At 50.8% G+C, this 23,628-nt stretch overlaps 1 protein-coding gene across 7 annotated transcripts in view; it reads right to left on the reverse strand.

The window, feature by feature from the left end:
• Positions 1 to 2,010: 2,010 nt before the first annotated feature.
• TSC22D3 (TSC22 domain family member 3) overlaps positions 2,011 to 23,628 on the reverse strand; it is a 60,206-nt gene continuing 38,588 nt past the window's right edge. For 2 of the 7 annotated variants that reach the window (XM_019715202.2, XM_019715204.2), the window contains exons 3-4: positions 4,665 to 4,716; positions 2,011 to 3,542 (exon numbers count right to left, since the gene is read on the reverse strand). In XM_019715202.2, coding sequence (XP_019570761.1) covers positions 3,312 to 3,542; positions 4,665 to 4,716 — 283 coding nt within the window. In that variant the 3' untranslated portion in view covers positions 2,011 to 3,311. Of the gene's footprint in view, positions 3,543 to 3,684; positions 3,921 to 4,664; positions 4,717 to 5,099; positions 5,276 to 5,440; positions 5,795 to 10,296; positions 10,457 to 23,628 lie in introns of those variants that run through there. The other 5 variants (XM_019715205.2, XM_019715203.2, XM_019715207.2 and 2 more) reach the window with 5 other exon arrangements.

A 23,628-nucleotide genomic window follows, 5' to 3' on the forward strand; every position in this document is an offset into this window, starting at 1 on the left:
AAATCATAACTGCCTCTTTTTCTAAGGGCAAGAAACAGAATGTTCTGTATTCATGAGGAGACATGGAGGTGTGCCCTTGTGATTCTTGTCAACATGCGGCGGGGGGGGGGGAGGGCTGCTGTGAGGATCAGATGAGATAATAAATAGGCGGAGACAGGGAGAGGGAGCATTATTGCTGCTGTTTCTCTTTTTCTTTTCCTTGTTCCAGCTCCAGCTGGACCAGCCGAGGCCAGAACCCTAAAGCCTGGGAAGATCTTTCCAGGAGCAATGTGTTCTTCTGCCTTTACCCACCCCTAGTTGTTTTTCTGTGGGATGACAACAACGAGCTGTTCCTTTATGTGACTAACAAACAGCCACAGAAGTTCCTCTTATCTGCTCTAGCAACCGCTGTGGCCACCGAAGTGGCAGTGTTTGTCTCTGTTTAGTTGGGGTTGCCTAGGAAACAAAGCTGTTCTCTCTTTCCCACTATGTGACTGGGCAAGTCTTTTTCCCCTTTCTTGTAGGGAAGACGTGGATCACCAGAGAGGGCTGTGTGTTTGCTGGGCCATCTTCTGAGCTTCCTTTTTGCATCTGTTAGCTCTTGTTTGGCTGAAAATCACATGTGAGGAGTCTATAGAAGAGCTGAAGACTGAAAAAGTCCCTCAGCTCATCTTGAAAGGGGGAGTGTTTGGGAGTTAAGTGGGGACTGAGGATAGCCCGTCCACGTCAGGGGTGGCTGACTGGTCCAAAGTTGGCATCCGTTCAGTAGGTGTGAAATCTGGACACCATGACAAAATTGGCAGATGTAGACAATGAACTTGGCATCATGAGAAGGGAGGTTAGGAGTGGGTGGGAAATTGGGATTTGAGAGGCCACTAAGCAGGGGTTTGCAACACTCTGAAGAAGAGTTTTGCTGATTAGAAAAGAACAGGCCAACATGTATGAGCTTTACAGTAGAGGAAGCATGACATTTTGAATATACTTAGGCCATCATTGGCGCAAAGGATGGCGCCAAGACCCCCTGGTATCTGAGGTTTGTGGTTCACGAAAGTCCAGGTGTTCTGTTCAATTGCAAGGGGCAAAAGAATAGGTATATATGCTATGGGAAGCTGAGATCGAACAGGTCACTCACAGGTGTGCTAACCTCCACTGGGAACACAGTGGGCCTAGAACACAGCTAAGGGTCCAGGGTGGCTCCGGGTTAGGGTGTGGTAGACACCGAATGCTCATCGACAGCCAATGAGAGAAATGGCAGGACTCCGGCTGCCAGAGGACACGGGGCTTTGAAAGGGTGATGGGTGAGGACGAACACCAGAGAGGCAGAGAAAGGAAGCTAAAGTCAGGATCCTTACAGTTGGTCTTGCCCACACGACTGCTGGGTTTTGTGAGCGAACTTCCAGCAGTGACAAGTGGAACAGCAGGGACTGAGAGCAACTTTCCTCAGAGGAGAGAGATGGGGTTTTGGCCACCGCATACACTTTGCGTCCTTTTCTCACTAACGTCCTTTTAATCCTTTGCCAAGGTCGAGGGTCCCGTGTGGATTGGTATTAAGGCAAGTGTACTACGTGATCCCAATGATGATTTTCGAAGCAGAAAGAGGCCGACTCGTGCTTATCTGCTTCTTCTCTTCTTGCTCCCTCACACGTATACCCTGCCCTTTTCTTTTGGGACTTCTTGGGGTAGACTTCCTCCCATGTCAGCCCCTCAAGCTGAGGTTGTGTGTTATAAGTCACCTTGCCACTCACTCTGAACACGTCATATGAAAGCAGGGGTGTGACAGAGAGGGATGGAAGTACGGTTGAGTCCAATTTGCCCTAATGGCTGTGTGACTTTGGACAAGTGACTTAAACTGACTCTGTTTCCTCACTCGTACAAGTGGGGGTACTGTGACGGTTACAGAAGATCAGGGAGGTGGCACAGGCCTGCCCCTGAGGGGTTGCTGCCGAGTGGTCAGTGAGTCAGGAAACAGTGCTCCCAACCGTGCAAGGGGCCTTTACCACCCACTCCATTTATACTCAGTCAGACAACAGGTTTATTTTTAGAAAAAAAAAGAGCAAAGTTTATTGAAACTTCAAGCTACAACTGAAAAATCCAAATCCAAATCCTGGAGACATACGTCAGGATAAGGTGTCAGAAAGTGGAAAGTGTTCACTGCCTCAGAACCCCTCTCAGACAAGCTCCCTGAGCACATCGCCCAGGCACCGTCGGGTCAAAGCCATTCTCTTGTCCTTCCCTTGTCCACAAAAGGACACCAGGAAGCCAATCGTTCTCTTCACTCGAAAGTTTTCCACAAACATTTTAAAAATAAAGTTTTCGAATGACAATGTGAAGTCCCAGCTGATCTCTCAACCCCATTCTATGTAGTCAGCACCAGTGAATGGTGGGTTTGGCATTCAAAAGAGGACCTCACATGTTTTCAGGGGGCAGGTGGGGCAAGGGCTGCAGCAGCAAGGCATCCATGGCTGCATTCAGAGGCTGGCCCCCTCCCTGCCTTTACTCTTTAGTCTTACCTAACCTAGAGGACAAACTCGATCAATTTGGTAAACGAACACAGTCAAAGAATTAGCCTTAAGAGATAAGGGACCGGTCAATACTCCCAAAGCTGGTTAGGCCCTTCAACATGTAGGTGTATGTGTATATGAATACATCGCTACACTAAAGATATAGATCTAGCCCTATGGGTGTATATATACGCATGTATGGCTATATAGAAAACCTATGCCATTACTAACCAAACAGAACTTTGTAAGCAGTCATCCCAAAGCCGTAATCCCACACTGGGCTGTGCACAAAGCCATGCATTATACCGTATGAACCAACAGAAGGCTGATTTGGCTCAATCTCTCCCATCTGTGGCACTGCCTTGGCGAGGCAGGGGAGACAAGAGAGGTTGCCTCTGCTTAAAACACAAGTGGCTTCTTCATAGGAACAGTTGTTAGGTGAAGCTGTTGAAGATGTCCATGGAAATGAAAAGCAGAACCCCTTATGCTTTCTGGAGCAAACTGGCATCACATCTCAAACTACCTTTCTCCTTTGCCAGTAGCAGCTAAGTTGCCTGGGCCCTGGGAGCCCCCAGGGCGCGGTGGCATTAGAGGCTCACTGGCTTGGGGTGACGAAGCCCCATGCAACTCAGCCTTCAAAGACCTGCTCTTTGTCAGGGGTCTGTCACTGGAGTGGACCCAGGTGGCCATGTCCTTGGGACATCTCTTGGCACCAGCTATGCTAGGTGTAAAGTTCTCCACGTGAGATGATGCTTGGGGAGCCAAAAACAAACTGGAAAGAACTAGGTAGAACAAGTTTAGTGGCTCTGCCCACCCTGAGGACAGAGCCACTTACACCGCAGAACCACCAGGGGCCTCAGGCGATTGTGGGGTTTCGGGAGCCGGCTCTTCAGGGCTCAGCCGGGACTGGAACTTCTCCAGCTGCTCTGGGCTCGCCAGGGTCTTCAGGAGGGTGTTCTCACGCTCTAGCTGGGAGTTCTTCTCCACCAGCTCTCGGATCTGCTCCTTCAGGATCTCCACCTCCTCTCTCACAGCGTACATCAGATGATTCTTCACCAGATCCTGTCAGAAGAAATGACAACGAAGACATTCGTGAGCCGGCACGGTACCTCCGCAGCCCTTTCACCTCGCCGTCCAGGTGCCTGGGCTGTCCCTCATGCCACCGACCCCCAACTTTCCCTCAGCAGCCCCTCAGCATGCTGACCTTGCAGCCCCAGTCGTCCTGCACCCGTCTCGCTCAGGAGGGCTGAACGATCAAAGCCCCGCCTGAGTTGGGAGGCCCAGCTTTGGGCTACACAGGATCTTCCTTGCAAATTGCTTATCACTTCCAAAGCTGGCCGCTTAGGAACTTTCTGGGTGAGACTGCTGCTGGTTGCTGGTGGTGGTTATATCCCCACTGCCACGTAAAGTCCTGCTGCTGGCCCAGATCCCAGGGAGGACCTGCAACGCACCCCATGGCCCCACGCTGTTTGTCTGCTTTACACATCTTCACCGAGACAATAAAATTGGCCATTTTGGAGTCTCCTCCTCTCCACATGACCCAGCACACTGAGTTGCAGCTGTCCTGCAGCCTGGCACGACAAGACACTGGCCCTGGGGGAGGTACTGGATCGCTGCATCCTCTCAGAATTTGATGATTGCACTGGGGGAAGGGAACTGTGCCATTAGGCTCCAGGGCACAATTAAGTGGTTGCTAACTGCTGGATGCCTTAACCCCTTGCAGCCATGATGGATGCTGGGTAGAACATGCCCTCCACCTGGTGAGGAGACCAGGAGGGGTGGGGTGCTTTGTTTCCTGTTCTCTCCCAACTCCTGACCCCAGCCCAGGCTCTGCAGAAGCACTGCAGTGCGGCTGCATCCAATGAGCTCTGGCCCCTGCCAAATGTGAGATGCAGACAAATGCAAGTGTCTGAGCACACTGCCCTGAAAGAGGCCTGGGAGGGAGCCAGAGGCTGCTACGAAGTCCGGGGATGGGCAAGGGAGGGCGAAAGGAAGGAGCCAAGCGAGAGTAGACTGGAACTGCCCTCAGAGGTGCCACTCTGATGGGACTCTACTCAAGGCCTCCCCGGGAGAGGAAGCAGGCGCTTGGCTATGGGCTTTTCCATGCACCCCCTCAGTTCTGCCCTGAGTTACATAAGCAGCAGCCAGGTCTAGGGATGGGCATGACGCAGTGATGCCACTCACCATGGCCTGCTCAATCTTGTTGTCTATGGCCACCACGCTGGCTCCGGAGGCACTGCCAAGACAAAAAGCAAAGCGACCCGGTTACCCACTGCGTTCCACTCTGAGTACCTGGCAGCTGTGGCCAAAGTCCTCCATCTGCCCCCAGCTCTTCCTCTCCTCTGCCTCCGTGGCCCGCAGTTCCGGGCACCTTGTCCCCAGGTCCCTTCCTGGCCCCAGCAGGAAGCTGCACCTCCCCACCCGGGCTGGCTCCGCGCCGCCACCGCCGCCACCGCCCAGAGCTGGGCGTGCCGCAGCGCGCGGGTCCCGGGGCGCAGGGGCCGGCGTGGCCTGCTCAACAGCCCGGGCGACAGGCAAACAATGGGGGCTCGCGGCCCAGGGAGGCCCCCGCCGCCAGCCCGTTGCAGCGCTGGCCCAGAAGGTCCTGGGCAAACCTACCAAGCTCCGAAGCTAGCCAGGAATTCCCTCTCGGCTTGGAAGCTTCAGGCCTGCTCCCCAGCGGCGCCCAGCCCCCTGCCCAGCCCGGTCCGCCGCCCCTCTGCCTCCGCCTCCGCCTCGGGCTGCAGCTGCTCGTTCTCACGGCGCAGCGGCCGCAGGGACGCTCCGACCGCGGATCCCAGCGCGGCGGTGACCGCCCCTCCCTGCGTCCCCTACCCCCGCCCCTTCCCAGGATGCTGCACAGCGGGGAACCGGGACCGGCGGCGCGCGGCTCGCTCTGAGATCCTGCTAGCAGCTCATCCCCCGCCGGCGCCCGCTCTGGAGCTGCGGCCAGTGGTTACCTGTTATCCAGCTTAACGGAAACCACATCCCCTCCAAGCAGGGAAGAGAAGAAGGAGATGTTGAAATTGTGCAGCTGATAGACCGCCACCTCCATGGGGGTCTGATACATTTCGGTGTTCATAGCTGGGCTGCTAGGGAGCTCTGGCCGGGCTGGGCAGGCGGGAATGCTGAAGCGCTGCGCCGGGCTGGGCTGTGCGCGTCCGGCCCTGGGGTCAGGAAGGGGCGAAGGCTGCCGAACGTACCCAAAGCTAGGCAAGCACGCCGGACTTGAAGGGAAGTGAGTCGAGGGGTGTCACCTAATGTGTCACAAACTCCACAGCCTCCAGTCCAACCCAGACTCAGAGATATTTCGGCTCCTGCTTCGTTATATAGGAGCCGGTTGCGTCACATGGCGTCAGGGGCCATGCAAATGAGCCGTGTACTGGGCTTTGTGGCCCAGTGAAACCACATCCCCTCCCTGAACCTGAGGCTGGGACTGTAAACAGTTCAGCACTTTCTTGTGCCAACTGGCATCTCCGCAGAGGGCTCTGGAGATTGGTGAAAACCAAACTGGAGCTGATTTCTTAGAGAAATAAATACAAATGCCATAACAGGAGGAAGAAAGTGTGCAGTAGAGGGCAGCGCCGGTTTTAAAACCTCCTCTTCAGGGCTCAGCCAGCATACCCCCATGGTTTTGCAAGCTAACACACGCCACACTCCCTGGACACCACCCTCACCACCAGGAGCCCGGTCTTCTTCCCACCGCCTGCCTTCTCAGCCTCCCTCCTGCATGCATACTTTGTCACCCGCATGTCCCCTCACCCAGTCAGCTGGCCCTCTGGCCCGCCCTGACCCCAGCACCTATCCACTCAGCTCCTCCTTTGGATGCGCGTGTCTGTGTACTGACACACGCGCAGATCTGTGACACGCACGGGATGTGTGCACGGGTCTGAGCTACTCTGTGTGTACCAATGTGCATGCGTGAGCGAGAGAGTGTCCGGAGCTCGGATGAGCGGGGAAACACATACAGGGAGCAGCAGGGGCCTGGGTGGATGACAGGAGGCGGGGAGGAGGAGGGAGGGCCGTGAGCCCTGCAGTGACCACAAGATGCCAGCCCTTTTCTCTTGGGTCTCCCCACCCTACTCTGCAAAGAACACACCTTCAACATTATCCAGGATCTCATGTACCTATTTTTAAAGACAAGATTTTGTTACTTTCCTATAAACAGCAAAAGACAACAGCACTACAAACCAAACCATCCCAGGAAAACACCTACCCCGTGTTGGGTCCAGGCATACATAGGGTTAGAGGGTACTTCAGACACAAACAGATTTCCATGTCACAAGGACAATGAGATGAGCGTTGCCTCATATATGTAACTCTTAGTAGGCAACGCTCATCTCCATTGTCCTTGTCCTCACACGTATACACACACACATACATATATATATATATATATATATATATATATATATACATATATACATATACATACATATACATACATATATATATATTTCCATCAAAACATGTTTTCATTCTTTTCAGCCACAAGCCTAAAAAAAAATAAAAATCAGAGGCTTGAGGTCCTTTTCTCTGGCTCCTTCCTATGTGAGGCCACCTGGTGGACAGACGCAGAATTGCAGCCAGAAGGAGCAACCCGGGCATAATAAGGGACAGGTGATGCAACTGCGAGTACTATTTACACCAAGTCAGGGCCATAAGGAGACACTGGGTTCCGCCACATATACAGTAATTTGGTTGAAGTTAAGGCCAGTACCCGTGAATCGGGTTGTGATTTAGGCTGTGGTCCAAAGAAATCCCTTAATGTAATCTTGCTATTGGAAAAGTACTGTGGCTCTCTTATCAGCACAGAAGGTAATTATTACTTGCTTCGGGATATTTCTCCTAACCAGGTGCCTGGCACTGACACCCTGGCCAAGGCCCCGGCTAAGCCCAGTCTGAAGGCCTTGACGTTCTCTAGGCTGCCAGTGCAGTTATTCCACCGGACAGCCAACATTTTTTCACTTTGACGTGGGGCTCCCATTGGACCCCACTGGTGGTAATGCGTGAACAAGGGTCATTCTGTTTGCGAAGGGATGACAAATAGAACTATCCAAGCAAACCTACTGTACTAGGCCGGGGTGGTGTTTTTCTTTACCCCCGTTTAGGTGGGAGACAATCCCAATTTCAGAACATTAGGTTACGTTTTGGTCCCAAGCTGCCTGAACATTGCTGTTTGCACTGAGACCCATGTGTACTACACAGAACAAAGTGCAGACTATATTTACAGGCCATCAAGCACATTAGCTGAGAAAAAAACCACAAAACCTTTAATAAGGAGCTAAGTTGCTATTGGAATCTCCTGATACATTAGTCTGCCCTCAGTACCACATAGAGCTTTCTTGGTTCAGGAAGAGTGTCTCAGTTGATCTTTCACTGGCTTGTAAGTATTTCCTAAACTAACTATTGCTACCCACCCTGAGGTTCTGAGGGAGATGATGAAAAGAAAAAGGGAGAGAGAAATAAATTGGGTTGGCAGGGGAAAAAAAAAAAAAACCCAGCAGGAAAACAGGGCATAGGACCGAAGAAAAATTAGCTCCTTCAGGGGGGCCTCCTTTACATGGAGACAGAGGCAGAGAAATCCAGGTAGTTTGGGGAGGGAAAAGACAAGAGGTTAAGTTTGCTAGCTAGGCTGTGTTTGAACTGTATGCTAATTATACTATAAAATAAGCTGAGTTTGAGACTCGCTGACAAGAATAGCGACCATTAACCAAGCACCATCGGCTGTGCTGGCTGCGCCACAAACCCTGCGCGTGTAGGCGCTGTCACCATCACTTCAGAGAGGAAGAAACCGAGGGTCTGAGAGGCTATCTTGCCCAAGGTGGCGCAGCTAAGAAATTGTTGAACCGGGAGTCCAGCCCACATCTTCCTGACTGTGAGACCAAGCTCGTTCCTACTATACTTAACTAGTCCTCGTGGGGCAGGGAGTAGGTTTGTTAAATGAGTGAGTCCAGGCAGTTGGGGGATGGGTTGGAGGTGCCAGGAAAGTGGCGAGGAGGCAAGATAGGGTGAAGGGCAGAAGGACCTGTGGGACGCCTGCAGCACTAACTACTATTAGAGAGAGGTCCAGAGGCCGCCTCTGAGTTCCACGAGTGTAGCGGGCTTTTCTGACACTCACGGGAAGGGCGAGCAGCATCGGGGCACAGGAAGAATATCCAGAGTCCAATTTTTCCATAAGAGGGCTGTGCGCACCCACATCATTTGAAAGGCAGCCATGCAGGCCTCAAAGAAAGCGCTCTGTCTAGGGAATGGGAAACATTAATGCGACCGGGTGGCTTGCAAAATGGAGTACATCGTCCTGGGGTACAGGGTATCCCAAATAAGGCCTGAGTCTTGGAGTAATCCGCAGTCCAGTCAGATCTCCTGTTCCTAGGGCCCAGTAACTGGCACCTTAATGAATTCTTCCCCCCGCCCCATTCCTGCTATGCTCAGCTTTGAAGAGAATGAAGCCAACAACAAGAAAACAAGCTCATGTCAGGGGTTCAGTTGAAAACAACAACTTTGAGGGGATGCCCCAGGCTCAGCCACACTCTGGCATTCGCTCTACACCTCTGCTTTGCCAGGCGCCAGCAAGTGATCACTTCTTGGGGTCCTCCCTCGTCAAACAGGGGCTGGGTCCCAGGATCCCAGGGCTTGCTTAGGGTAAGAAAATGGACGCAGATGTCCCCATAGAAAATTTTTAAAATAAAGGAAGGTAGGAGGAGGAGACAAGAAGGAAGAACCCAAAAGGTTTTTTTCTGCTGAATGCTCAACGCACGAGAAAATTCCTCTGCCTGGAATAGCTGCGTCAAACCTTGCAGTGAGTCCTGTACGAGACAGATATCTATGATCTGATCTAACTTTTCTGAGTCAAGTGCAGATCCGTGAGGCTCTCAGCATCCTTATGTCTTGTGCATTTCGAGGTGAGCCCCAGGCAGAAAACAGTGGCCTAGGAATTCAACAGCCTGGCAACCTTGTGTAAATGTGTCCAAACTCCCTATGTCCCATCCTCCATTTACAAGGTAGGCTGGACCCAGAACCAGCCCAGCAAGAGCACCCAGCTGACGAGCCAGGTCCTTTGCTGGCTCTCAGATCTAGCCCTACGGCTCCGGGATTCAGCAATAACACAGACACAGCTAACCCTTCCTCTCTCAGGGGCGACCTTCTAGACGGAGGGTGGCATAATGAGGACCAGAACTACTTCCTCCATTTCAGGAGGCCCTGACAGCCAACTTGTCCCCTTGGAGCTGGAAGAAGTGTCTCAGCATTCCCACTGATCTGTTCCACTTCAAAAGCCAGACTCTCTAGACAAGAGCCCTTCCTGCTTTGGGTTCCCATGGGACAGTGGGACGGATACTGGGCAGCCAGGACCACTGAACCCGTGCGTAGGATCTCAGCCCGCTGCCAAAGGGTGGGGGGAGCAGACTCCGGGTGGGTGCGGTAGATAGGGGGTGGCGATGAGGGGGAACATCTTACTTCCCTCTTTGTCACACTCGGAGCATTGTGTACCATGCAGCCCAAAGGAAACTATTTATAGGCAGGTCTTCCTTATTTTCTACAGGGAATGTTCCACCCAAAGATTCAGTACCGTTGCCAGCAAAATACAGGGTCTAGTGTCAGGAGAAGCGGAAAAAGACACGATGTGAGAGGTGTGAGACAAGCCAGAAAGCAATCACTGGGTTAGGCACTGAAAAAGGAAATCCAAAAGGATATTGAGCATGGGAGCGTTAGCACAGTTAATGGGATACGGGATGGCTGCGAAACAGCCCTCCCCACTTACTCCTCCATGGAGGCCCCCTCCTGGCTGAAGCTCTGTCTACTTCTAATTACTTACTTGTCCCTTTTTCTGAAGAGGCTGGGGGAATAAGGAGGCTGAAACGCCATCGTTTAGTTTGTCCTTGCTTCTCTCTTATCTTCTCTCTTCCCCTCTGGTTCCACTCCAGTGTGGAAGACTATAGACGGGAAGACTGCTGCCACTTACATCGTAACTTTGGCTTTGTGGAAAATCCCCAAAGTCCAGAAGGAGGGAAGCAAGAAGGAAAGACTGTGACAGAGAAAGTGCCTTGTCCTCTGTGGGTCATGTGAGTGTCCCTGCATGACCAAGGCCAAGAACCCCAACTTTGGGGGGCAGGAGAACAGGGAGGAGATTGCGGACACAGATGCAGAAGGCGATGGTGGGAGGGAGCCCAAGGAGAACCCTGGCGGAGATGGACACGCTCTCTGGGAAAAGCAGCTGTAGCACCCGATTTGGGCCAAACCCTGGCACTGAGTGATGGCAGGAGCAATGAATTGTGCCTTTCAGCTCCGTCCCGGATAGGGTCCCATGTGAGCTTCACAAACAATCTCTGAGTGACACCAGGGATGACAGGCAGAACCAAACCCCATTTGGACCAGGCATTCTACCCCACTCACCCTCGTTCAGAGAAGTGAAAAAGGTGCTCTTGTCAAATCACCTTTGTCACCCCAACTTTGGTGGCTAACTATGGGAAGTTTGTCCCGGCGTCTCAGCAAGACTAGAAGAATTGGCAATGTGATCCGGAATGCAGTTTAGCTCCGGGGACCTTCAACTGCATGAACCTTGTGTCAATATTTATGCCTGTCTCCCTTCCCCTTATGTCTTGCAGCTGGGAAAATTTACCTCCATAATTTTTCCAAGCCCTCTCCTTTCTCATTTCCCACCCTCCCCATTACCCATCCACAAGTATGAAATAGATATTCCTGAAAAAGTGATTGTAAAAGTAACCCCCATAAATGGAATAACTTCCTCCCTGCTCCCCACACTGGTTGTCATTATTCAATTCAATTCAGTTCAACTCAATTCAATTCAAAGTTGCTGAAATGCCTATTCAAAGTGCAAGGTACATTTTAGGAAAGTCAAAAACAAACAAACTGGTAGTATAAGTCAAAAATCGTGCTTCCTTGCAGAATACCCTGGGCCTGTGACAACCTCAGAAGTCTCCCTACTGGTTAGATCTCAGTGAAATGTGTGCTTCAGGACAAAACCTAGGGCATAGGGGTGCTTGGGAGGGCAGTCCGGGCTTTGGGAGGACCACGCCACTGGCCCCGCTGGGCATCAGCTCCTTCTTCTGAATTGGGAGTGCTTTTTTTTCTCCCGCCCTGCCCTTTGGCCCTTGCCTGTCCAGATGGGGATAACACAGCAGCCACAAAGCTTAGAGTTGCTCTGGGACCTAAGGCTCCTCTGACATTGTGGCTGGTAGTGCCAGGGTCCCCGACTCCCATTTCCTTCCTTAACCCCTGGGGTTTGTCAACCAAGAGAAGGAGGCACATGTGTTTGTTCTTTGAGTTGCTAGTTCCTTCCTTCTGAGAAGGGAGTCTATGTTTAGTGCAGGAGTCACTTCTACCTACGAACGTCTTGGCCTCCCTTCTGTGGCCAGCTCCTCATCTTACTCTTGTTTCATCTCGCCCTCCCAGACCAGCAAGCATCTTTAGATGAGTAAACAGTCCCCCTCGTTCATGGCTCACACTCTGGGAACGCTCGCCCACTGCCGCCTTCCCAGAGAGAGGCTGGGAAAGAAAGCGGCAGGACCATGGCCGCTGCATACTTGCCTGCACCAGCCCTCCACCAGACAATCCGGGCCTCTCCCCAGCTCCTCTGCTCTATGGAGCAGTCCCAAGAGCCAAAATTCAAAGCCATTTTTTTCTGGCAGTTGTCAAGGTTACTCTGGGTGGTATGTGAAGGACGTGGGGCTATTGGCAATACTTGGAAGACAAGAGGCAGGAGGGCCTTGTCGGGGACATGAGGCCAGCAGACAAGGGGACTGTGGGAGGCCAGGGCCACTTTGGGTGACATCTGCAGTAGTACAGGTCCCCTGGAGAACAAAACCACGGTAATACGCCAGCCTTTTCAGGCCCTCGGGCTCCTGGGCCATGATGGGTAAGCGGGCTGAGGCTCCCAGCGCTCTCACACGGTACCACGAGGCGCTCTGAGGCTCTCGCTTACCTTACAGCAGAGCGACTCAGCGGGGCTCACTGGAGGACGCTCCTTGGTCCTCTGCTGTGGGACTCTGTGACTTGTGAAGAGGGGCTATGCAATGACAAGGGGCCTCTGGCCCTCTAGCACCAACCCCACCTGGGGCTTCCTGGGTGGAGAGAAGGCAGCCCAGCTGGGAGGCAGTGGCAGGAGTGGGCAGGAGACACACTACTCCCAGAACAGAAAGAAAGGAGAGAAATAAGGCCAGCTCCTCCCGGGGCAGCACGCCCCCCCTTCCCCGCTCCAGCCATGGGAACAGTGCCAGGGAGCTCAGAGGAGTTCTGGGAGGGGTTAAGGAAGGCCTCCTGGCCCGGTTTGAGAATTGCTGACAGGGAATACACACACCTTATCAGGAAGAAAGAGAAGCATGAAAGCACACACACATTTATGCAAACACAGAAACAGGAAGGCAGAAAGGCATCATTCTCTCTCTCTCTCTCTCTCTCTCTCTCTCTCTCTCTCTGTCGCTCTCTCAGTCTCTCTCTCTCTTGCCAGCTTCCCTGTGACCCCAAAGGGGTAGTGAGGCAACAGGACACGGGAAAATAGCAAGGCAGGACACTCTAGACAAGGCCGTGAGTATCAAAAGTCACGGCCTCTGCTCTCTCTGACGTCCACAGCTGGCTGTGTGCTGTGCAGGGGTCAGAGGTGACAGGGTCCTAAGGGAAGCTTGGAGTGGCAGTCAGGTGGGCACGGGGGAGACAGCTTGCAGCCTTACGCTGTATACCAGGAACAGGAAGCCCTGGTGCTGCCAGGCCCACAGCATTCAAAGATGTCAATCACACATTAAAATGAAAGGGAAGTAAAAACAAGCGGCACTCGTGCACAATCAATCATATGAAGGCCTAAGAAATGATTCCCACAGGCTGCTGGTGAGGACAGCTTTAACTGGAGTCAGTCCCTGCGTAGATGCCATATGCGACTGGCTACCTGAGAAGTGTGATTTGAAGGGCACTGAGAATACATTCCTCTCAGCCCAAGCACTGGCCGACCTGACTCTGACATGCCTACAGACATCAGCCTCTGACTCACATCTTTGGGGTCTGACGAAACTTTTCACACTTTGAGGAATTAGAAATGCAAAAAGCCCTGGGAAAGTGCCACATTCTGCCATCAATAGTCACAAATACTTAACTATGAGCTAAATTATCGTATGACTTTCAAGAGTAGTCATCGGCAAATCAGTATCAGACTACTGGACACACAGCGGGTAAACTTTGTGGTGGGCTCTGGGGGGAGAGAAATGAGGTTCTTAACATCAGGATGGAGGAGGGGAGCTGGTGGAAAGTGCAGCTGTCCTGGGCTCAAGCCCCAGGACACCTAGTGGAATAAGTGTGTGGTGTGGGGGGGCATATTCAGGCACTAGGGATGCAGCTCTTCCGGCCCTGGTCTGTGGAAGTCCCTCTGGGAATCACTGGCCTGAAGGTGAGCCCCCCTAGTGCCACCGTCACCAAGACCCACTTTGGATGACACACCATGATGGGGTGCAGCATATTCTGGGCCGAATGTCTGTTTGGCCATCTCTTTTCCTTTCACTCCTGAACTTGATCAGAACATGAATGAGAGCTGCTTTTAGAAGGAAACTTCAAACTTGCTCTGATTTATAAATTAATCTTTGGCAAATTTGGCCCCTGTTATGAGGAACACATCGCTTTTACTTCACAGCTGTCGGTGGCCTGGGAGCTTGGGGACATGAGGGAGGGCATCACAGGGCAGGTAGGAAGAAGAACCTGGGGAGAAGGCGAGAACTGGGAGGGGCTGATTCCTCTTCACTGCACCAGCCCTGCCTATCTTCTACAAACGCTAGCCCTCCTCCGGGCTGGTGGCTGTCACTACCCGGTCAAATGTGGGTCCATTTTGAGATTGGCTGCAAAGTTGGGACTCATTCCCCTTCAGGAACCTGCTGGAGCTGACTACATGCCCATCCCCACCCTGATTCAAGCCTTGCACTCCTCTGCCCCTGCCATCCTTACCCCATCCCTTGGCTTGTGAGCACCCCCCTTGCCAGGAGGCCCCAATGCTCGCAGACCCCTCTCCCAGGGGACTGCAGAAGGGGAATTCGCTGCTCCCTGTGGTACACATCCAGCCTGCATTTTGTTATTTTATTTTATTTTATTTTATTTTATTTTGATGTTTAATTTATACTGCCTGCTAGGTTTGGGGCTTAAATAAACAAAGTCTATGCCTCCCCCAAGGCCTGGACTTCCTGGTTGCCTGTCAGCAACACAATGACCCTTTTAACCTCTCCTCTGGTCCTTGAGACAGGCAGTGTTGGGGGTGGGGCTGGAAAAGGACCATATTTTGAGCAAAAAGCCGGGAAATTCTCAGTGCCAGCCTAAAATACAGCCCCTCGTCCCCTTCTTGACAACATCAATGTTAATTCCTGATGCCACCTTACCAAGTATAGACTTCTTTTAAAGGCCACGGCAAGACCTTAAGGGTAAAACACAGAAATGTAAAATTCAAAGTGTTTGTATTTATTTTTTGTTGTTGTTGAAAAATCTACTTACAGATGTCTTTGTACCACTAAGCAAAGACAGAAGGGTCCAGGTCTTTGGGGGCAGAGCTGTGGCAGCAAAGTGGTCTTCCAGGCTTACAGCCTAAGCTGAGAGTGGTGGGCCTGCCCGGGAAAGGCCTCCTGCCAAAGCTCAGACACCTTCCAAATTAAGTGAAACACTGGCCCCTATGTCCCGGGACAGTGCTCTAACAGCGAAGTAATGAATCCTGGTCAACTGTTCTGACATCCTGTTATTTGCTAAAACTAATAATACCATGGAGTTTGTTGACAGAATTGCAGAAGAGCTAAAGTAAATATGGAAACTGAGGAATGGCCAAGTACGACAGTTACTAGCTCAGCAGGTGAGAAGAAGGGAGTTTCACAGCTACTCCTTGGGCGTCTTGCAGCACCAGGGCCTGAGCACGGCTGGGAGATAATTCAGAGGCATGTGCCATGTCACCCAGCAATCTCTCTCTGACAATACACTGCTGCAGTAGCCGGCTTGGCCCCTGGAGCTGGTCCTGAGCTCTCAGACAGAACTTACAGGCATGACGCATTTTACTGCCCTTCGCAGATAGTACATTTTTTACAAATTGAATGTCTGTGGCAACCCTGTGTCGACCAAGTCTATGGTGCCATTTTCCAGCCGGCTCAGATGATGGTTAACATTTTTTAGCAATAAAGTACTTTTTTAATTAAGGTATGTGCATTGTTGTCTTAGACCTAATGCTCTTGTTCACTGAATAGACTACAGTATACTGTAAACATACTTTGATATGTACTCGGGAACGACAAATTTGTGTGACTCTCTTTATTGTGATATTCACTTCATTGTGGCAATGGAACTGAACCTGCAATATGTCTGAGGTATACCTGTAATGATAAGAAGAACTGAGAGAGATTCCCCTAGTGCATATGCCAGGGGAGGTGCTGCCTGAGAAACACAGCTCTAGCACCCATTCTAAATGAACTTGGTTAAGTGGGAAGAAAATATGTTCTTTTTCCAACTTGGGCACTAGCCAGCTTGGGGTGGGGGGTGGGGGGGTGCTGCTAAGAGAGTTTCTAAAGCCCCTATACTGCCAGTTCTTTATTCATGAAATGGGAATGATGCTTCCCTCCCCAACATACGTACTACAGAAAGCGTATATGTTTATGGATACCCTAAAGTCTAGAAACAGAGACAATACTGTATTTTTTTGCAGACTGATGATGTCCTTGACAACGATACATGTATTTGCCCGTGTTTCCAGACGTGGCGGATATGCGGTAGGCAGCATAGCTGAGTTCTTTGGGAAGCAAGAAGAATATGATATGCTCCCTGATGAGCAAAGGCCCTGGCCCCCAAACACTGCTGGCAAAATGGCTCCCCAAGTCAACAGCCCTATCGATGCGGTTTCAAAGTCCAGCACTGCTAACTTTCTGTCCGGTTCCAATTGTTGTTTCTGTGGTTTCGCAAGTTATCAACAGTGCTCATGGGGAGGGGGTGGTTAGAGGGATTGATGTGAAAATGGAATCAGTACTTCAATTTAGTCTCTTGACGATCTTAGCAGTCTTTCCCTGTAAGTAGGATCTGAAACCTGCACCAGGTTTGGCTGTGAGAGCCTCTCCAGTGGCACAAGCACTCAATAATCAGCAGGACCTCTAGTCTTGCAAGCGGTACTGAAGGCACAGCCAGAGAAGACCATGAGCGGAAGTGGGCAGTACAGAAGGTTTTAAGTGGGCTTCCTAGACCAGAATACAAGCTCTGCGAGAGCAGGGGCTTACCTTATTCATCACTGTGCTTGCAGGGTCTGGACCAGGGCCTGACATACGGCCTCAAGGAGGTAAATATGTGCTTAATAAATAAATACAATGTTCTGGATAAATGTTAGAACTTTGCTAATGGCCCCCTGTGGGCAAGAACGATAGGCAAATTCATGAATTCGCCTTGTGTTAACATTTTAATTTGGGGATGCTCATTGTCTGAGAGCAACCTTGCAGTTAAAAACACGAAACGCCAGTGAAAATCAAACATACTTGGGAAACCGAACCCAAACACAATTTAATTGAGTAAGTGGCCACTAATGACCTGGAACCAAGGCCCAACTTCTTCAATAAAAGGGATAATTCACCCGTGTATGTGTATGCTTCTGGTTCTCCACTAACACTAAGACTTTGGTCAGTTTCCATCTTTAACTGGAGGGGTTGGGTTAGTTGAGAACAGGACACCCACAGGGAGCAGTGGGGGCTGATGAAGCCCAGGAGTAGGGCAGCCAAGTCTCAGCTGGCAGCGACATCAAAGACGGATTTCGGACTAGCAGGACTGATTTTGAGCGAGTGACAGCCATATAACTGGAACGACTGGGGGTGGGGGGGGGGAGAAACCATCCTGACTAAAAATACCCTGATGCCCGCCAAGAGAAAGGGCATTCTCACCATGAATGTCACCCTTGCATTTGAAATCTTGAGGATCCCTTTAAAAATAAAAAGTCTTTCTCGGAAGGAAACTGTTTAGTTTTTCTCAGGAAAGAAACATGATGACCTGCTCAGATGTGACCCGAATAGTGGGGTGTTTCTAGGAGAAGTGACCCAGGCGGACTAAGTGGAGACTGGGGGTTTGCTGCCTGGAGCAGGACCTCACAATGGGTCCTGGCTAACTGGTGGCCTTGCGCTTTCAGGGGACAGGCAAATGTGCCCCAATATTGCTGGACTAGCTGTCAAGAAATCAAACTGTCTGAGTGTCCGGGGAATCTCATTCGCCTGCTCATCAAAGCCTGTCTCCTGGACAGGTCCTCCTTAAGTTCTGCTTACTCATTTACACTTTGGCACAGGTGAGAACTTGACCCCTAGGAAGGCTCTGTGCTCGATGAAGGGTTGATGGGTTCTCCTTCCCTGGGGTAACTTTTTCTTTCTTTTTCGTTTTCTTTTCTTTTACCAAGAGCCTCCAGTTAACCCACAGGAATGAGTTTGAGTTGGGGCAATGCCAGGCAGAAGGGGAGAATGCTGGGGGGAACTTTGTTTGGACGCTTTCCGCCACTCCCTGTTAGCAGTTACCTTCTCTGCCTGTGCAGCAGGCAGCCCTGGCAGCAGACGCAATTGTCATAGCAGGACAGCCCTTGCCTCTCAGCACCCCTCCTTCTTACCCTTGTAAAACTGGGGCTTCGGACTCTCACTGTCTTGACCAGGGGATGGCCAACCGCCTGCCACCGGGCAGAGCTGGCCCAATGGAGGGAGGCCAGGGAGTAGGGCTGGGCAGCCCCCCACCACCTCCATGGCCCTATTGTGAGGCGCTGACAGCTGGGAGAGGACCTGAAACCAGTTAGCCTGGGGCTCCCAGCCAGCAGTGTATTTTCATCTTGTTTTGACTGGGATTGTCCTCCCCTGTGTAAACACGTCCATGGCAGGGAGAAGAAAATATAGACCAGCTTAAATAGGTGGACGGCATGCACACCAGCCATGAACCCCCAGCACGGGGAATGGCCTGCAGGTGAGCCTTGCTTTAAGCAAATCTGACAGAATCAAACCTCGATTCAATAAGACGGCTAGGATGGACTGCTGTTTGGTCTTGACCTATCACTGACCTATCTCCAAGCCACATCTGGCCTATGTAATAACACCAGTAACTCCCACATACTGGTTATTGAGTGGGCACCATGCCAAGAGCCTTACATACATTAGCGTTTTGAGCCTCGACAATGGTTGCATAACTGATGGCAGGAACTCGGTATCATATTGTCCTTAGGCCCATTTCCTCAGGTGAAGAAACTGAGGCTCATAGAGGTTAAGTGACTTGTCAAGTGTCACCCAGCTAGGGTCATAGGCCAGATATGAATCTCTGGTATGTGATTCTAAAGCTCTGGGCTGTTTCTAGCAGGGCATTTCACTTAGTTTTGAGATTTCCAGGCAGGGCTGCATTCTAAGCATGAATGTCCCTACCCACTGAACCCCCTTCGTCACTGCTACAGGGGAATTGGAAACAGGCCTTTATCAGGGTCAGGGCAGGGAAGCCCGCCAGTGGGGGCTGGATCTTTCCATTGACTACAGGATTCCCATTGCGATTCTCTGGAGAGGGGATACCCCCTAGCATGCCAGGATGGGACAGAGCTGCATTTCAATTCAGGGGCTGGCAGACAATTTATTTAAGGGCAACTGCTTGACCAGATTCAGGGAAGGCCCCTCAGAAATCTACAAATTACTCAGTCTGGAGAAGGGACAAAAGACTCAGTATAATCCAGTATAAGGAAAAGACTAAAATGGAAACATGTATTTTGAAACCATATGTCACCAGTCACCGTGTCGGTACAGGGCTGGCCCCAAGGCTAAACTGTGAAGTAGGAGTCTGTCTTCAGAACCTTCCTGCTTCCTTCTCAGGTACCTTCCTCTTGCCTGTCCCCTCAGGTGACCTGTGCCTGACTTACATGGGACCCCTCTCTACTGTCTGTGGGGCAGCCTGCCCTCCCTAGCCATGCCCCCTTTAAGGGGGCTCCCAGTCTCTCTCCTCCAATCAAATGTGCCTGGCCTTTGGGCCAATCCTAAAGGACAAATCAGAGAAATGTGTGTAAATGGTAGGTAATGGTTTAACAGGTTTTGCCCAGTCAGATCACAGGGCCTTTAATCCAAAGATTTCCGTCAGTGATATAATTTCAGGTATGGGTTGGGGGCTGCAGGTGGGGTGGGAACAAGCTGAGGGGGCAACAGTGGGAAGGGGAGGTTGTTCATCAGTAATCTTCAAATCTTGCCAAGTGGGCCAGGTGCTACTCTGAATGTAGGTTAAGTCCGGCTCTACATAGAGGGATAAACACTATGTCCTTATACTCATGCTGTTTTCTTTCCAGAACATGGTGGAAAGAACACTGGAATAGTACTCAGGAGACCTGGGGTCTGACCCGGTTTTGCCCCTGCTACCAGAATAAACTTGGAAAAGTCCCATAACCATTCTGGGCCCTGGTTTTCCCTAAATGTAAAATGAGATGATCAGGCCTGCAAATTTACATTTATTTGGGTATTTATTGGATGAGTGATAGCCCGATTTAGACTGGGAGCTCCACAAAGCCGTATACCAAGGGCCTATAACAGTGTTTGCCACATAGTAAGCGTGCAACAATGGAATAATTGAATGAATGAATGAATGAATGAATGAACAGCAAAGTAACCTCTAAGGTTGCTGCTAGTCCTAACAGTCCTAGTCTCCATCTGTTCCGATGCGGCTATTTACAGTGGAGGGACCAGGCCAAGCGCTGGCTGAGGCCTTCAGGCCCTTGCCCTCAGGACCATGTGGTGCAGAGGCAGCCTGCACTGTGGAGGGGCCCCTGGGAACACAGACAGCAGGCCAGAGTTTCTATGTGGCCCCAAAGGCTTGAAAGATGCTGGATGGGGGTGGCGAGGGGTGTAGGAAGGACAATGTTGGTCAGGAGGATTCCAGATAGTCACTTTTACACAGTTTTCTATAAAACGGGAAGCCGAGATAAGAGACCTGATGGGTGTATGGGCTGAGGTAGGAAAGTGCCGAGTTGCATGGTGACTCAAGGTCAGGGGCTGGAATGGGGCCCAGAGCTCTCAAGCCTCAGCTCACCCCCTTGGGACTGGCCCCTGGCTCCTGGCCAGATCCCTGAATAGCTCCCCCGCTCCCACCAACCGATCCATAATTTCAGCTTCTTAGGCCAACCTGCTTCCTCAGCTGCCCTCCCCCACGGCTACATGGAAGTCTTCCCCTCCCCGGGCCTTCCTCCAAGGACTCCAGGTACAGTCACCCAATAGAGCCCTCTGAGGCCTGCTTCTGGCTGGACTTGTCCACCTTCTCGGTGTCGCCAGCATTCACGCTCTGATGCAACGCCTCTTCTTACGCAAAAGGGGACGGTTTGCCAGTGCTGCTCCCTCACCTCTCCTTTCCTCCTAACAACCCCCCTGCCCTGCCCTCCCCTCCCCCACCCACTCTGGCCAGGGCCCTCTGCTAGGAACACTCCCAGGCTTTATTCTAAGGCGCTGAGATATTCTCCTGTGCCCCCACTCTTTCCTCCAGCACCCTTCGACATCTTAACAGGGTCTACAGTTTCATGCCAAAAGAATGAATCTGTAAGAGTGTAATTGCAGGCATTAGTGACTGGAGAGAGAGATTTATTTGGCAGTGTTTTCCCCAGTGTTCCTGAGATAACACTGTGGAGGTGGTCACCTCCATACTCTGGATGCTCATTAGGCCAGTTCTGGCCTTCCCGGCCTTGGGAATCAGGAGATCCAAGTTCTTGCCGCCTCTCTGCCAGTAAAATTGTATGACCTTCGGCAAGTCACTTCATCTCTCCGAGTCTCAGTTTCTTCATCTGTCAAATAGGCATAATTACCCCATGCCCTATCCACCTTGACAGGGCTGTTGTGAAAATTAAAGGAGACTCTGTATGCGTGTGTGTGTGTGTGTGTGTGTGTGTGTGTTTGTGTGTGTGTGTGTGTCAGGGGGCGCTTTCTGAGTGGCAAGGTCCTGGACAGATATCAGGGACTATTATGTCTCCCCTCTGCTGTGCTAGAAGAACTCATTCTGGTTACTTAGTAGAGCCCTCTTTACAAAAAGAAAAGAAAAGAAAAACTGCCATTATCCCTTTGGTCTGCCCCCTTCCTCTCGTCCATCCTCTGCCTCTCCTCCAGGGCTTGGTCCTTAGCCAGATGTGGTCTCCACTGTGTTTTAACATCTCCCTCTCTACTTCTGTCCCCTCACCACCCATTCTGTCAGCCTCAGGCCTTTGTTCACCAACCGCCACTCTCCCCTCTCCAGGGCCGTCAGTATGCCAAACGACTCCGATCCCCCATGCCTGACTTCAGCCAGTCCCCATGGAAGCTTTGAAGAAGAAGAACTCTGGGGGGTGGGGATGGTAATGACTGAACTTGACAATTTGCTACAGAGGCTGAACACAATGTGAAACACCCTGCATGTGCTCAGAAACATACCATTGTTTGGTTACATGTGCTGGGGGAAACTTGGGGGTGGAGTCTGCTTTGGGGCACATGAAATCTCGCCAGATAGGCCATTGCTTGCTCTGCTACCTCTAGATTCAGCAGGCCCCACCCGCCTGCTCTTCCCACCCATCTTCCCTTTCACCTCTCAACCCAGAGAATGGGCTGGGCTCTTTCATCTCCAGCACCTGCATGCTAGAATGTGATTTCCAGCCTCCCTGGCCTAGTGCCACCAGTTTCTCTAGTGACCCCACCTTTCCCCCAAGGAACAAGAGGCTGGGAGCAGTTTGGGGCACCCTCTGAATTTCCCAGCATAAGCAATCAGCTCCCTCTGAAGGGCCGCACCCAAGAGTCTTTTCACCTGAGGAAACCTGGGTTTCCCTCCCCAGAATGAGGGGCCCCTGAGCTTTCCGAGTGGCCGGAGAATGACACCCACCACAGGTGAGCACAGCTCAAATAGAGCTGTTCCTCTATGACGTGATGCTCATCCCCTTGGCTGCAACGCCTCTCGGTCTGGCAAATACTGGAGGGAAGCTTTCACCCAAATTGTAGGGGCAGAGTCCTTGCTTTCATCCGAATGCTCAGGGCTTTGTTTCAACCTCTTCTCCTCAAAGGAGGACATTAGAAGCAAAAGGTGACCTTGCTATCTACCGTGTTTCCCCACAAATAAGACCTCGCCGGACAATTAGCTCTAAGGCGTCTTTTGGAGCAACAAATAAGACCCGATATTATATTATATTAATATTATCTAATATAGCATAATATAATGAAATATATTATTAAAAAATTATAATATTTATAATATTATATTACATATTATAAATATATATAAATATAATATTTATAATATGTAATATAATATTATATTATATTGTAATTATTATATTATATTATAATATTGTAATTGTATGACCTTCGGCAAGTCACTTCATCTCTCTGAGTGACTTGCCGAAGGTTGTAGAATTTTAATATTAGATAATATTTATAATATATAATATATTATAAATATTATAATATTGTAATATATTATAATATAATATAATATTAATATAATATTATACCAGGTCTTACATGAATTTTTGCTCCAAAAGACGTCTTAGAGCTGATTGCCCAGCTAGGTCTTATTTTCTGGGAAACACGGTAATAGGCCCTGTCAGGAAACTGGTGACAGGGTGGCAATGCATGGCCTCATTTTGTTGGTCCCCGCCACCTGTCTCCCTCCCTCTGTGCGCTGCTGGGGCCCCATGTTGGCAGGCAGGTCAGGAGGAGATGGAACTCTCCAGAGAGGCCACCAAGGGAAAGCTGGTTCCGTAATGGAGGTGACGAAGGTGGCCTCAGAGGCCCATGGGTCAGCAGCTGAAGTAGTGGCAGGATTCTGAGGCAAGCGAGGGAACAGGGCAGTTGCTAGTGCAGAGTTTAGATCTTTGATGACGGTGGGAGGTTGGTAGGAAAGATCACAAACTCTCACATTTATTAAACCAGTAATGATAAGAGTAATGATAACAGCTACTACTTATTTGAAGTTTCTTATGTGCCAGGCACTGTGCCAAGCTCCTTTTGTGCATTATTTCAATTATTCCTCACGACCTTATGTAAAAAGAAAAAAAAAATTTTTTTTCTCTCACAGATGACAGATGAAGAACTAGAAACTCAGGGAGGTGGTGACCAGCCCAAAGTCACACAGATGGAGGTGGGATTTGAGGACTAGATGACTCTAGAACCCACACTCTTCACAACTACCCAGCATTCACTGCCCTGTGGCC

This window comes from Rhinolophus sinicus, chromosome X (assembly GCF_036562045.2).
Source record: "Rhinolophus sinicus isolate RSC01 chromosome X, ASM3656204v1, whole genome shotgun sequence".
Taxonomy (NCBI): domain Eukaryota; kingdom Metazoa; phylum Chordata; class Mammalia; order Chiroptera; family Rhinolophidae; genus Rhinolophus; species Rhinolophus sinicus.